The sequence below is a fragment of the Perissodus microlepis genome, chromosome 2 (genome assembly GCF_051167445.1).
Source record: "Perissodus microlepis isolate ML-2025 ecotype Zambia chromosome 2, ASM5116744v1, whole genome shotgun sequence".
Classification (NCBI taxonomy): Eukaryota; Metazoa; Chordata; class Actinopteri; order Cichliformes; family Cichlidae; genus Perissodus; species Perissodus microlepis.
In genome coordinates, this window is record NC_140462.1 from 5,103,929 (window position 1) to 5,118,730 (window position 14,802).

The 14,802-nt window shown below is 44.0% G+C and overlaps 1 protein-coding gene across 13 annotated transcripts in view; it reads right to left on the reverse strand.

The window, feature by feature from the left end:
* Positions 1 to 14,802, reverse strand: part of tenm2a (teneurin transmembrane protein 2a) — a 209,646-nt gene that overhangs the window by 100,060 nt on the left and 94,784 nt on the right. Inside the window, exon 1 of one of the 13 annotated variants that reach the window (XM_084941616.1) lies at positions 5,014 to 5,864. The exons of 11 other annotated variants lie outside the window; for them this stretch is intronic. In XM_084941616.1, coding sequence (XP_084797742.1) covers positions 5,014 to 5,092 — 79 coding nt within the window. In that variant the 5' untranslated portion in view covers positions 5,093 to 5,864. Of the gene's footprint in view, positions 1 to 5,013; positions 5,865 to 14,802 lie in introns of those variants that run through there. One more of the 13 variants, XM_084941623.1, reaches the window with a different exon arrangement.

Consider the following 14,802-nt stretch of genomic DNA (forward strand, 5'->3'; position numbering starts at 1 on the left):
CAACGGCGTGATGAGTCAATGAGTCACGGCTGTCGCTGCTGCAGCAGAAGGTATAATGAGGCTGTATAGATGAACGATGGCATCTCTAGGACAAAAACTCCTTTCTAGCAGAAATATGGGGATCAATTCATCACTTGAGCCTGACTGTAATTGTGACACTTTCATCTGTCTCGTAGTTAGCTTTGGCACGGATCGATCACTCAGAGCGTTAGTGTTGCATGGCTAACAAATGGCGTAACGTTGCACCCTACACAGCTGCACAGATTCAGGGATGGGATGCTTAAGGGAAAGTTAAAAAGGTGAATAAAACAAATGATGAATACCTCTAAAAAAATCGAATTCTTCGGCATTAATATGGAGGAGAAAGTAAGAAAAAGGGTTTAAATTAACAGCGATGCCACGCTTTTGTTTTCTTCCTCCTTTTCTAATTTAGCTTTTGAAATGAAAGCAGAAGAGCCAGAAGAGATAAGAAGACACTGAGACAGTGTCAGGCGTGGATGGAGGGATGCTTAGAGATATGAGAGGAGTGGGATGTGTTGGGGGTACAGGTGACACACATGGCAGCGCCACATGCAGATGGTACACATGGATGAGCAGCCAGGGTAGTGAAGCGTAAAACCAGCCAGCTCACTGATCAGACACACACACACACACACACACACACAGACACACACACACACACACACACACACACACACACACACACACACACACACACACACACACACAAACGCACTCAAAAGCATGCTGAGAACACCAGTTAGCTTGCCAGCCCTTTACTCACCCAAATCACCACTGTGAAAATTAATACCGCCAACCGTCCATACAAAAAAACACTCTCTCACACACACACCACACACACACACACACACACACACACACACACACACACACACACACACACACACACACACAAACTTTATAGCAGACACACATACAGTATACCATTCAGTAATCAATAAAAGCATTAAATATTAACATAGGAAAATGTATCTATAAAATTTGTGAGGAACCCTTTCTGAAGCATTTTACTATAAAACTTTAAAAGTGTGTTCAATTTAAAAAAAAAAAACACTCCAGGATCCCAAAGTTTTAATATCGGCGTGTTTAAGCTTAACGATTCTTTTCGCTTTCCATTTATTTTTTTTTCCTTCAAAATGGACTCGAAAAGTAAGATTGACTACCAGCTTTTCAAGACACACACACACACATCTCCCAAAAAACCAAACCAAAAAAAACAAAAACAAAACAGCCACGTAAGTGCTTACCTGATGAGAGACAGGTCAGACAGAGCAATACAACCTAAGCCCCACCCCCTTGCCTCAATCTTGTGATTTCAAACATGCACAAATGTGTTATACACCAGCACTGATGGCCGTGTGCACAATAAAAACATGGGGTGTTGGGGAGGACACAAGGGGCTAAAAGCAATCTTCCAACTGACCTTGAGTGAGGAGGACAAAATGCAGTGATGGAAGGAAGGGGGGGGAGAAAAAAAGCCAATGCGACGAAAAGGGAGTGAAATACTTAATCTATCTCCCCTGGTGGAGGGAAACAAATGCTTTCACTGTGATTGAGGACGCATCGCCCTCACACACCAACACACACACACACACACACACGTATACGCGCATTCTGGCTTAAGGAAGAACTGGATAGGAAAAGCAAGAGTGAAACTCATTTTCCTGAAGCAGAATGGGAACACAGAGAGAAGCGGAAGAGGAATTTGTTTGGGGAAGGCGGAGTAGTACAGGAGAAGGCAAAGAGGCCGAAATAGGTGGAAACATGGGGGGTGGGAGCAGACAGAGACAGATGGACGGAGTAGAGACAGGGACGGGAGAAAGGGAGATGACTGCTAGTGACCGGCCTTTGTAGATGACTGTTGTTGCTCACTTTTGAGTCAGCTTCACTGAGGCAAAGTCTTAATGACTCATGACCCGATACTCCACATAATCAAGCTGTGCCTGTGTGGGTCTGCGTGTGTGTGAGCGTGCGTACGAGCCACTAGTCTTGTAACAGAGAACTTTATTACCATCTGTTCCCACACATGCTTATTTGTTTAGTCCTGACATCCACGTCTTCTTCAATCGATTTGCTATTTTTTCCTCTTCCACTCTGTGCCTCTTCCAATCACCTCTCCTTTTGTGTGTGTACCCCCCTCTTCCTCCTCCACCCCTCGCTGCCTGCGTGGAGGGGTTGTGTTCCAATAAATAGCGTCCGACCCAAAAAGGAAAAAAAAAAAAAAACAGGGCCATTATCTCCGCGGCTTCCTAACTACCTCGCTCGTCTTGGTGACATGGAATCGCGCTCCAGCCATTTTAATCAAAGCATGTGTGTGTGCATGTCAGCCTGTCTGAATGTGTTTGTGTTTGTGTGTGTGTGTGTGTGTGTGTGTGTGTGTGTGTGTGTGTGTGTGAGAGTGCCTCAGTACCCGTAGAGGCCATTAGGTGGAGCTGGTGCTTGGCTGAAAGAAAGGGACAGAGGCAAGATGGATAGCTGAGTGCAACGGAAGGGAAGGCTCACTCTCTTCTACCTGGTATCACAGATTTTCCTGGCAGTGTGTGTGTGTCTGTTTTTAAAGGTGTCCAAGTGTGTTGTAGGCTGGATTGCTTGTGTCCAAGGGAATCAATTATTCATGGTACAATGAGTAGTAGAAGTGTTGATTACAGACTTAAAAAAGCAAAAGCAGAAGAATAAGTAATATTATTTTTCTCTTTTTTTTGTAACCTTAAATAAAAGCACAGGTGTGCCATTAACAAGCATCCAGCTAGCCCGACCTTCAAAAACGAAACAAAAAGAAACGCCTTCACTGAAGACCATATTATAAAACAGACTGTGTTTAAGGACAATACCAATATCAATTACTTTCACACGTTTACCTGTGACAGCATTTTGAGTTTTAGTTTTCGCAAATGTGCTGGGAATCAGCGAGACTCTGTGTGAAATTCCTCACAATAAGATACTGACACCTCGGATGAAACACGCAGATCTTCCCTCTGATTTGTGAAAAAAAAAAAACAACTCACACACAAACACGCACAACACAACACACAGACGCACATGCACCTGTGCGACCACAGATCTTGTTGGCAGTTGAGAGAAAAAGGGACGGTAGCCTGGAGGAAGGGCAGGTGTCCACAGATGGAGCTCTCTCTGTCTCTCTCTGTGTGTCACAGATGGACCCAATCACACCTATTTCTCTCTCACATGCCCTATAGCTACATAATCGGTGTGTGCGTGTGACTCTGACTTGTTTATTGTCACATAAAAAAAAAAAAGAATAAAAAAAAAGAGTGTATTCTGAATTAGCCTCTAAATATGCATACGTCTAGCCTACAGTAGCGAGCGTGTGTTGTTTTTTGTGGGTGAAGCAGAGGCTGAGCAACGAGGCCACGGCAGACATCTACCCCACCTATCAGTCTGCGCGTCGGTCTGCTCGGAGCCAAAGTACAACTTACGGCAAATATGCTCACAGTCGGATGTTGTCATCATCGCGGTTTAGGACAACTTTTCATTTTTTGTATATCTGGTGACAGCTGAACACGTGTGAGGCGGCCTGCGGGGGGTTTGTCTGTCTGAGATAGCGGGGGTTCCCGCTAGCCAATAGGACCACACAATCTGTAAAGCAGGAAGTGAACCACCGATCTGTCATCTGTCTTCATAAACCCACCAGTCAGGACCCTCCTAATTAGTCACCATAGAAACCATGGCTAATTCCCCGGTCTGCCATGCCAATCACGTCCTGTCTGTGGCAGCAATCAGAAAGGCACATTTATCCACCACTGGGCCGGATCCCTGTAACAGATGAGTGTGTGTGTGTGTGTGTGTGTGTTTGGTGGGTGGCTTTGTGTGCATGTGTATGCGTGTGGGCGGTTCAGGGAGTTTGTATGAGCTTGTCAAAGGCTTGTATTTCCTTAGACAATGTTGCCTTTATCTTAAAAAAAAAACAAAAAACACACGCACACACATGCGCACACATTACGCCTGTCTAGCTTGTAAATTCATAATGTTTGTTCAGATAGGAGGCAGATGTGTCAGAGCTGCTGAGAGGGGTGTGTGCCACGTTGTGATTTTCTGTGGGAACTGTTTGATTAGCCTGACGAGTGCTAGCAATCCCCACACACCCACAAAGCAATCAAACAACTATTATATGGCTCGCACACAAACACAAACACGTACATGGATACAGACGTAGAGATGTGCCGCAGACGTGCTTAACCTTTCCCTCGGAGGTCAAACTGTTTGGTCAAACAACACCGCCACGCTAAAGATGACCCCTGCGGGTCCGTTCACACGTGGGAGTTGAGACTCATCAAGCCAGTTTGATTTTTTTTTTTTGAAATAAATGAAACCCACATCTAAATAGTCAATCAATTGATCAACAGCGGATTAGGAAGGCAAATAGATCGAAATAACCTTGTAAATATTGAAGAACACACAGATGAATACATTATAGATCGACGTGGAGGGGGTGGAGAGGGGGGACAACCTGTCCCATCCATTTCTCCCCATCAGCTGCCTGTCAATCACTGCAATCGCCGTCAATTGGAACGTGCTCACCAGAAGGCTGGGTGGCTGACACACAAAGATGCTCTTACAGCCAACTTCAAATCAATAAAAAAAAACCACTCGGAATCGCATCCGCACGGCGCATGCTGGCATTCACGGATGCCAATCATAACTTCAAGGGCACATCAAAGCCAAGTTCTATTCAGATGTATGCCCTTTGATCACCACCACTGCCTCCACCGTGCACGCACATTCTCGCACTTCGCCATATGTATATATATAACCTGTAATATAACGGCGAGTCATTAAAATTAAACATGTGCAGGCTGGGAAAAAAAACATAAATAATTCAAGATCCGTGTGTGTTCGTCCACAGCAGACGAATTACAGGGGTTTGCGTAGAGTGAAGTTCGAGCGTGGCTCTATTGTTCCCGCTGTCTGCAAAGAACACAGCACCATGCCATCTGACCGCTGTAGTGACAAAGAAGTATCCGAGAGTCCTACCTGTCTCGTGAGAGAGGGTCTTGGTCCTTCCTGTGTTGCCTGCGTGATGCATCGCTCCGTACTTGTCGCTCTTTCTCATTAACCCTCTACCCTTATCTCCTCTCCTCCACGCTCCACTCCTCTCTGTTCCCTTAAGAGTCCTCTTTTCTTGATTCTCAATCTTTTGCACTCTGTTTTCTCCCTCTTATCAAAGTCCTCGCTGTCTGTCGCCACTGCCTCGCTGTTCTTCTTCTTCACTCTTGATTTCCCTCCCTTCTCCTCTCTCTGCCTATTTCAGTGAGCTCTGTGAAGCACAATCCGCTAGCTGAGTGCTGGAGCACCGCGCAGGAGCAGAGAGAGAGAGAGAGAAAGAGACACAGAGCAGAACGAGGAGCTACGAGCACACGCACGCACGCACACACATACATGCGCGTGCTCGCACACACACTTGCGCTATGTGGATCGACACACTTGCGCACGTGTAGCTGTTGCTCTGCAGAGATGAACGGCACAACACCAAAACACCGGGGGGGAAAAAAATGATGAGCGCAATGCCCTGCACTGCTCTCCCTGCTTTTCCAGGAGACTGCAGGTCTTTTTTGTCTCCCCTCCTGCTTCTAGTCCTCAGTCCTTTTTTTTGCTCAATCCGTCACAGATCAAGGCCAACTCGGGCACAGGGGAATGGATGGATGAGAAAACACTGAGAGTGAGAGCGCCTTTCAGCCTGTGGCAGGCAGCGCAGAAGACAAGGAGAGATGTGGCTGTGGCTCCATCCTCCATCTGCCCACAGCTGAGACTGAGAGCAGACTCAACACACACACGCACACACACCAGCTCCCTCGCCCTCTCTCTCTCTCGCTCGCTCTCTCTCCCTCGCTCTCCCAGCAGCGATGCACCAGCGAGATGGAGGGGGAGGAAGGATGACGGCGGGAACTAACGAATGAGCTGAAGGAGAAAGAGAAAAGAGGTTGGGGTGAGACAGTGAAAGAGGGATGGTGTAGTGGTAGAAAGGAGGAGGAGGAGTAGGAGGTGGCAACGAGGGCGGCAACACGCAATGGAGCCCACGAGCGCTAGAGAGAAAAAGAGTGACAGAATCATGGGAATGTGACAAAGCATGCACATTAGAGGAGAGGGGAAAGGATAGAACGGTTACGAGGAAAATACAAGGGAGTGGGTGTGAGAGAGGAGAGATGGAAAAAGAGAGGAGGAAAGGAAAGGTAGGAGAACAGGGGTGAGGTTAAAAGGAGAAAAGACGAGGCAGCAAAGCGGAGACGTGGAGCAGGACGGGGGGGAGGAAGGGCAGAGGACACTGCGGCGCTGAAGCCGGTAATATGTCAGATCTCACATGGGCACGCTCACATCCAGACCGTGTGCCTAAAAAGGAACGATACAATGTCAAACAACGCAGGACGATGGCAGCCTGTGAAACAACACTTTTTAAACCTCTCAAGATAAAATAAAAAAGTGAGAGTGGTACTTTTCATTTTTCTTTTAAAAAAAAATCATAAATTATTTGTTCAGTGGCAGACAATGATAAACAGAACCTCGCACATCAAGCTTGTCAGACAAATCTTCGAAAATACAAAACTGTACTTTCTATCTCCATAAATGGACTCCGGCCAAAGTCTCAGGTGGGAGGTTACCAGGTGAGTGAAGGTCCTCGCACTGCCCAGCAGAGGGCACACATCTAGTCAAATGTCAACCACAAAAAGAAAAAAAAAGGCTGAGGCCAACCAACTCATCATGCTTTTACAATATTAGCATAATCCCACATGATTAAACACAGTATGCATCCAGGCACATCATTTAAGACACTTATCAGACATTATGCAGCGATGCATCTTCAAAGCTGCTCATCAGATATTTCAACGCTACTACGAAAGATATATAAGCTAGTCATTGGTAAGCCAGTCTGTGCGTTCCTGTGTTTTTGCACGCTGGAGAACCAATGTGGAAAGTAAACTTTGCTACAAGTCGGACAACAAGGATGCCGCTCAAAAAGAAGTGGATGCTTATTAAACAGATGCAGTCTTGCATGCGGTGAGGAGCAGGTATGAAGCTGCTACACAGGCAAAGAATCCGGTGTGTGTAGTAATGAAGAGAGAGGACGAGATGAGCAGGTATGACCCATAAGGCTCTACTCCAGGGGACCACTGTCAGCCCCATTTTCTATTTCTTCATGCAACATTCTCACACGCCATTCATCATCCTCAACGAGTCACGTCGTGACTTGTGCACAATGTGCCGCTGCGGCACCCTGGCGTGCGCACACTCCGGTTGATATGTGGGGGCATGTACACACATTCTCGCACATATGTATGCGGAGATCAAGAGCCGCGCGCACGCGTGCAGGTACTCTCCCTCGGCACCCACGCTAGCAGGTGCTGAGAGTCGATTTACGGCGGGAAAAGGAAGGGGTGGCGATTGGGGTGGCGGCGGAAGAGGGTAGAAGGGAGGGGTATGGGGGGCGGGGGGGGGGGGGGGGGGGGGTGTTGTGGTTATGACTTCATCATATTAAAGTTGAGAGCGCAGCCTGGGTAGAATCGGAGGGGGTGCAGGAGGAGATGCTGGATTTTTAGATGAGGTTCACGTCGATTTGTCATGATAAAGAAAAAAAAACATCTGAGAGAGAAACAAATTGCTTTTTTGACAACACCTTGTAATACTCCATCATGCACACACACACACACACACACACACACACACACACACACACACACACACACACACACCCCTGCGCATATACACATGTTCGTACACATGCGCGCAAACACAAAGCAATGCATTTTCCTCAAGCTGGCTATTTATCAATGCCATTCAGCATCATTATACCTGGCATATCTGTATAACCATATATATCAGGAGTATACATGTATGAGAGCTACACACACAATTTCCCCACTCAGTGTGAAGTGCTCACTGGAGAGGCCGTTCAACCTGTAGTTGAAGTATAGAGGACACAAGGCTGTGCGGAGAGGATGTAAAGAGAAGCAGACGTATGTGTTAAAGAAAAGAATATGCAAAGGTCACACAGGCAAAGGTGGACAAGGCTCATGTAACTGCATGAGCTGAAGCAAAACCTGTGCAGCCTTTATGCAGATTTATATTCCTTCTTTCCTTTTCTTCATCTCACTATTACACTCACAGGTTAATACGGGGTTTCTAGAGCTCAAACTAGGCAGTCTAAATGGAAACCTGTCAATTTATATATTCCTAGCAGGTCATTGAGTACTTTTTTCCCCTTTTCGTGCTCTCTATTCAACACTTAGTTTCTTTCTTCCCTCAGTGACACTTTTTGTTCTTTCTTCCTTACTTTGTTACCATCCACCTACCTTCTCGTTTCTCCCACTACTACCCGCCTCATGAACTGAAACACCAGGGGATAGTGGGTGAAGAGGAGGGGAGAGGGCAGGTCTGCTGTAAGGTGCCCCATGGGTTGAACATGGTCATTTGTCATGAGGCTGAAAGCTTAAGAAAAGACTAGTTAACCTTTACAGCTGATTCCCGTGAGACGGGAAAGAACACAGCCAGGCAAAACACCTCCAGGAGAAGGCGGAGCGTACATGCATGTGTATACACACGCACACACACACGTGCACACACGCATGCATGAATGGCGCTTGCGGCATAGTCTCCAGAAATCGATATCTACGGGAAGCAAGAGAGGTTACCGTTTTTACACCACCACACCACCCTCCCCGACTCGCTTTTCCCTCGGCATAAAGACTCAGTGTCTCCGTGGTCCTTTTCCTTCCTCCTTCATCCCACCACCCCCAATCCTTCTCATCCCCACACCCTGCCAGAGTAATTAATCACCTTGTGCTAATGAGCTATTAACTAATGACAGATTGACATGTCGCTGCCTGTGTGCGCATGTCTGAGTGTGTCTGTGGAGGCATGTGTGAGTGTTGCCAGAGCCACCCTCGGCACACTAATGTGATTAATAAGGTTAAGCTCTTATTACTGAGGGAGCAACAAAAAAAGGAGTACACACACACATACACACACATGCACCGGTGCACACAAAGGCCAACATGCATGCACAAAAATACAAAAGTGACAAATTTCTTTCATGCACAGGGCAAAGAATGACTAGTGTCAGGCTGCTTCAAAGTATAAATAAAACTAGGGCACAGAAGAAAAGACATCGAATGCTACCTTTCACCATATATTCTCATTACCCAGAGGCTGACTCTGCTATACACTATCACATCACGGGGAAAAAGAGGGAAGCATTCCAGTAAAGCACTTCACTACAATTGAGTTACAACTGCCTAAAAAAAAAAAGAAAGAAAAAAAACCCATAAAAAAACCTACAAGTCTTCTTGTGTCTTTGTCAACATTTTCAGTCACTTGTCAACATTTTTACAACGATTCAGTCGACCACTCATAGGTGCCCAGTTGTCGGTTTGCTGCTGCTGACACATACCAACACAGGCACACATGCCTCCTATCACCTTAAGCCTGGTTTCAGCACCACGGACAGCTACACAAAGGAGCCGCTTTATGAACACATTTCAAGAGTCCCTGGAACAGCGTCCTTGTTTTGGTGCACAGCGAGAGACTCCTTCTTTGTAATAACACTCACATCCTAATATGTGTACCGAACGCACCGAACAATTACCGTGCCAAACAGACACACTATATCAAACCGTAACGCAAATAGGAAGGTATTGCTTGAGACAGGTAGTTACGCCTGAAGAAGTCACTACCTGGAGTCTGTTTAATCGGATGTATTGGAGTGTAATGTCTCTGCACTCCAATTCTAAGAGAAATGTAGTTACAGCAAGATCATTTGATACTCAAGAGGATCCTTGCACTACATAATAGCGAGTCTAACTCAGCTACATGTGAGTGCATAGCATGTAAGCGTGTATGTGCGTGTGGCAGCACATGTACTGTACTGTATGTGTGTCTGTGACCTAACAGTGCGTCCCCCTGGAGAAGTTTTGGTGCATACCGAGACTCATTTGCATTCTCGCAGCTCTCTCATTTTTTTCCGTGGCTTTAGAAGTGAACAGCTGCTTAATGGTCATAGCTCTTCAGAGACAGGACATTGGGAAGCGCAGAGGGGGTTAGCCAGGGTTTCTGCGCTGCCAAACGCACAACTACATGGGGCGGAGACACACACAAAGGCACACGCGCTTGGAGCACACACCAGGTAAATCCTGGTTTAGCTATGGCTCTGAGAGTGAGATGTGACCATTTAGCAGATGTTTTCCTTCCCAATAGTGACTTTGGAGGCTTTCCACACTGTTGAATTTAACTACAATGGAAGACAAACCAAGATGCACGCGCATTACACTTGAGCTGATGTGACAACAACAGAGAGAAATCCTTTGCTCAGTATGGCTAAAACAACACTGGTACGTGTATGTTAACAGTAAGCGCCGAGCTGGTATAGCTGCATGTTCCAAGCAAGTGATAGCAGCATAATACCTTTTCTGTAATCCACTGAAATCACTTAAATCTGGATTTTTATTGGATGGATGGCTGGACGGTGCAGTGGAGGATGGTTGTAAAACCTGATTTAAAAAGCAAAAGAGGGGATTGTCAGTGGATGTTTTTAGGGGGGCGAGGGGAGGTTGAGTGCTTTCTCTATTTTTTTTTTTCGTGGCGCACGCAAACTTAAACCCCGTGCCACAGACACAGTGACACACATTCGAGCAAGACTACATGAAATGGCCTTCATCTCCATGCACATTTGACTGCTTCGCTTGCCGACACACACACATGGGTTGTGTTTCATGAGATGCCAAAAGAAGGGATTTGGTGAAGTGAGAGAAGGTTATCACCTCACAGCTGGAAGTGCAGAGAGCCGTTCTGGTTCCACGGCGCTCTTCTCAGCGGGAAGCCTTGTGTTTTGACCTTTACGTGTTAAAAATTACTCAAAATTGTCAAGAGCATGTCAATGAAGCATACCAATATATAAAAAAAGGCAAATGAATGATTGGGTTGGCAGGGTTATTGACCTCACAGATCATAATTTGGTTACCGGACCTAAAAATAAATCCAAGAACAAAATGTTGAAATATATTTGATCTAATATTACAAAATGAAAGGTAGCCGTTTTGTCTTAATTGAGACAAAAACAACAGGAACTTGTTGAGGATGATAAATGCAAAATATGTCTATTTTTAAAATGACCACCTCTTGGCAAATCCATATTCAGTTCAGTTTTATTTATATAGCCCCAAATTACAACAAGAGTCACCTCGAGGTGCTTTATGTTGTGAGCTAAAGGCTGCATAATAACAGAGATAATACCCCATCAATCAGATGACTACCCATGAGCAAGCATTTGGTGAGAGCTGGGAGGAAAATCTCCCTTTTAACAGGAATTCTCTGGCCGAAACAGATTCCGAGACGGGAGGCTTTCTGTTGTGAATGGTTGGGGTGAGGTGGGAAAGACGGGACAAAAGACACATTGCGGAGGAAAATGTATTCATCACTAATGATTAAATGTAAAGTGATGTATAAACACAGAGAGTGAAAAGAGGTGAGTGAAGAAGAAACACTCAGTGCATCATTCGAATTCCACAGCAGCCTAGGCCTATTGCAAAGTAACTAAAGGAGGGTTCAGGGTCACCTGATCAAGCTTTAACTGTAAGGTTTGTCAAAAAGGAAAGTTTTGAGTCAAATCTTAAAAGTAGATTGTGTCTATGAAGACTAACTGACCCTCCTGGCCCTAACATACCAGACATGGTCCCAGTGAAAGCCAAATATTATTTACTTAAAATATGGTAAAATAAAATGTAATTAAACATGCTGAGTTTTTGTTACTTGTATTAACAGACTTTTTTTTTTTTTTTTAAAAAAACAATCCCCCCAAACTCCAAATATGTCTATTTGAATTGCTTTTAAAGTGGTATTAAAAGACTTTTCTTTTAATACTTTTTTAATCGTTTTGCAGATCTTTCACAAAGTCAGTACAATATCTATATCTATATAGACAGTATGATTGGTATAATAAAAATATTTGGTTGGCAGGTGTTCTGTCTGTAACCACACTGCCATTATTAGCACATCTGTTGCCCATCTGTTCCTCCTGCTATTATCTGGTGCTACTTGGGACTAAATAGAAAGACTAGCTAGTATGTAAAGTATCTGATTTAGTATTGGACTAAAAGTTTGAGCAAAAACTTAACAGGTAACTAAAAGTAATTGACAGGCAGCAGAAAATAAGCAAATGTAATGTGATGGTCAAAAAGCGAATGAATGGTTCAAGTTCCCTGCTAAAAGTGTGATCGCCAGTTTAAAAGAAAACCAATAAGATACAATAGACGGCTAAAATGATTTGATTTTATTCTAAGGAATTAAAGTGCTTACAATACATGGGTAAGACTGGTCACAAAGCTTAATCAAAAAAGCACCAGGATAAAAGTATTGGCTGAACGGCTGCAAAGTAGGCTAATAGGACAATTTAAGGACAAAATAAGATCTAGTTAGAATGAATTCAACTGAACTCATCTGAGCATGAAAGGATTTAATGAAGATGTTTTTTTGGGTCTACCTGACTGGTCTGTGTTGTTTGTCAGATGTAAAAAAAAAGGAAAAAAAAGAAAAAAGTTGATAAGATATGTAATAAAAAACTCACCAATACACAAGTGAGCTTGTTTGTCTCCTTGTTTTGGTAGATACAATCTAGCTTTATTTTTCATCATTCATAATAATTCAGTTATTCTTGGCATTATTCTTTCTCTGACTTAAGCTTGTAAGGCAACATTTCTTTCAGGAAGTATCAATCCAGCCTCTTTCTCTGTGACTCGCAAACAGGTAGAGATGTCTTAATCTGTGAGTAGCTTCTTAAAATAATCTAATGACCACCAACTTTTCTTCATTTCCTAGCCGCTATTATAACACACCGGCTTTAGCTTGTTGGTTGCACAGACTGTGATAAATGACTGGTTTCTTTGAGATGGATTGGAATATCTGTCAAGGTCTGCAATGTCTTTAGATTTTCATTTGTTTTTCTTCTTGTGTTTTCGCCTTCTACCCGTCCCCGTGTCTCCCTCACTGCATTTTCCCTGCTTGCCTGTGTGTTTCATGTCCTCTTTTCTGTGGCTTCCCATTGTATTTTGAAGGTTATGTCCTGGCACGGCTTGCTGTTTCTACTTCCCGTGTTTGTTCTTTTTCTGCCCTCATTATTGTTTAATTTGGCTTACCAATGCCTTATTACAACTCTGAATATTTCAACAGTCACTTTGTCAAGTTATCAGCCTCTCCTCCTGCATCTTCCCTCATGTCTCATGAGTTTGTTTTTCCTATCATCTTTTTGGCTTTCCAGTACTTTTCCCGTTGGGCTTTTTAAAAATTCATTTTTATTTCATTTTTGCTAGTCTTTTTTTATATTTCTTTTTTCTTGCAAACTACCTATCTGCTTCCTCGATAACATGCGCTTGACTGTTCAAGAACTCTCCCTTAAAAGAAAAACAACAATATCTCCTTCATGGGCTCAGCGTGACAATTTTCTCCTGATCTAAACATACAGCACTATGTTCAAAATAACAGCGGATGGATGAATGGAGTCAGACAGGGCCATTATGAGGATGCTTTTAAGTAGTTTCTGTTTGTCAATTTATTTTAAACAAAGTGGCATACTATGTTCTTCTTCTTCTGTTATTGAGTCTGGCTGTGCATTTGCGGTTACCGTCATGAAGTGCAGAATAAATTCTACACTGAACAGATGCCTCTGCAATGCTTCAAGGGTCTAAAATATTTATACAAGGCCATACATTAATGCAAAAGAACAAAAACCAAATAAAAAATGAAAACAAAACCCCCACATATATCAAGTATATCTGATGAAGAGTTACAAGAATTTGTAGGATCCAGACAAAACAAGGGAGGGAAACAGGACAGCTCTAACATAGAGACAAATGACCTCCTAGCATCACGAACAGGGTGGGTATGAGCAGTACCAGGTAAAAAAAAATAATCAAAGTCTGTATCCAATGAATACAGAAGGCAAAATACACAAAGGTAGATGGTGAGAGCGAAACCAAACACAAGGATTGATGGCCTTGTAATTTCTTCTATTCTGCCTGCTAAAGATGATGAATCCCTCCACGAGGAATTTAATCAAACTCCAACAGTGTACACAAGTAGTGCTACAGCTAACCTTTCATGGTTAAGTAAACAGCGCGGTACAAACAAATACAAAGCTTACGCGTAACCTTATATGTGACGTGAAATAAAAATACACATAAATTCTCAAATTCTGGCCTCGATTCAAAGTCATGTTATCCAGCCATAAACAAACACTACAGTCCAGAATGCATGTGTGCATTTTCCTGCTGGAAAGTGTGTGTACATGTCCTGTATTGGCTCTTTACTGTGTAGACTGAAGAGATTACAATACCCAAGCCTCATGGATCAATACTCACAAGCTATGGACATATGAATTGCTTGTGGCAATGTAAGGAAGACCACAAAACTTGTGCAAGGAAGAATAACCCTTGGGGGAGGGGAGGGGCGACGTAACACTGTGTGTGTGTGTGTGTCTGTGTGAGCTTGTTGCCAGAGTCAACTGTGCATACTTAAAATAGTTATTGTTAGTCAATAAGCAATTTCTGTGTGAGAGGCTTCAATATACAGCCTATTAATTCAATTACAGCAGTCGGCCTGGACTCAACAGTAAAATATGCAGAAAAACAGAGAGTTGCAGAATGGAGCGAAAGCAAGAAAAGGGGGTAAGAGGAGAGAAGAAGCAGGTGAGTTTGGGGGTTTCTGTCATTATGATGGATAGATCAAGCGAACAGGGGCTCCCACAAGGAGGGATATAAAAATAGGCGAGCACCTCTCTCTTGC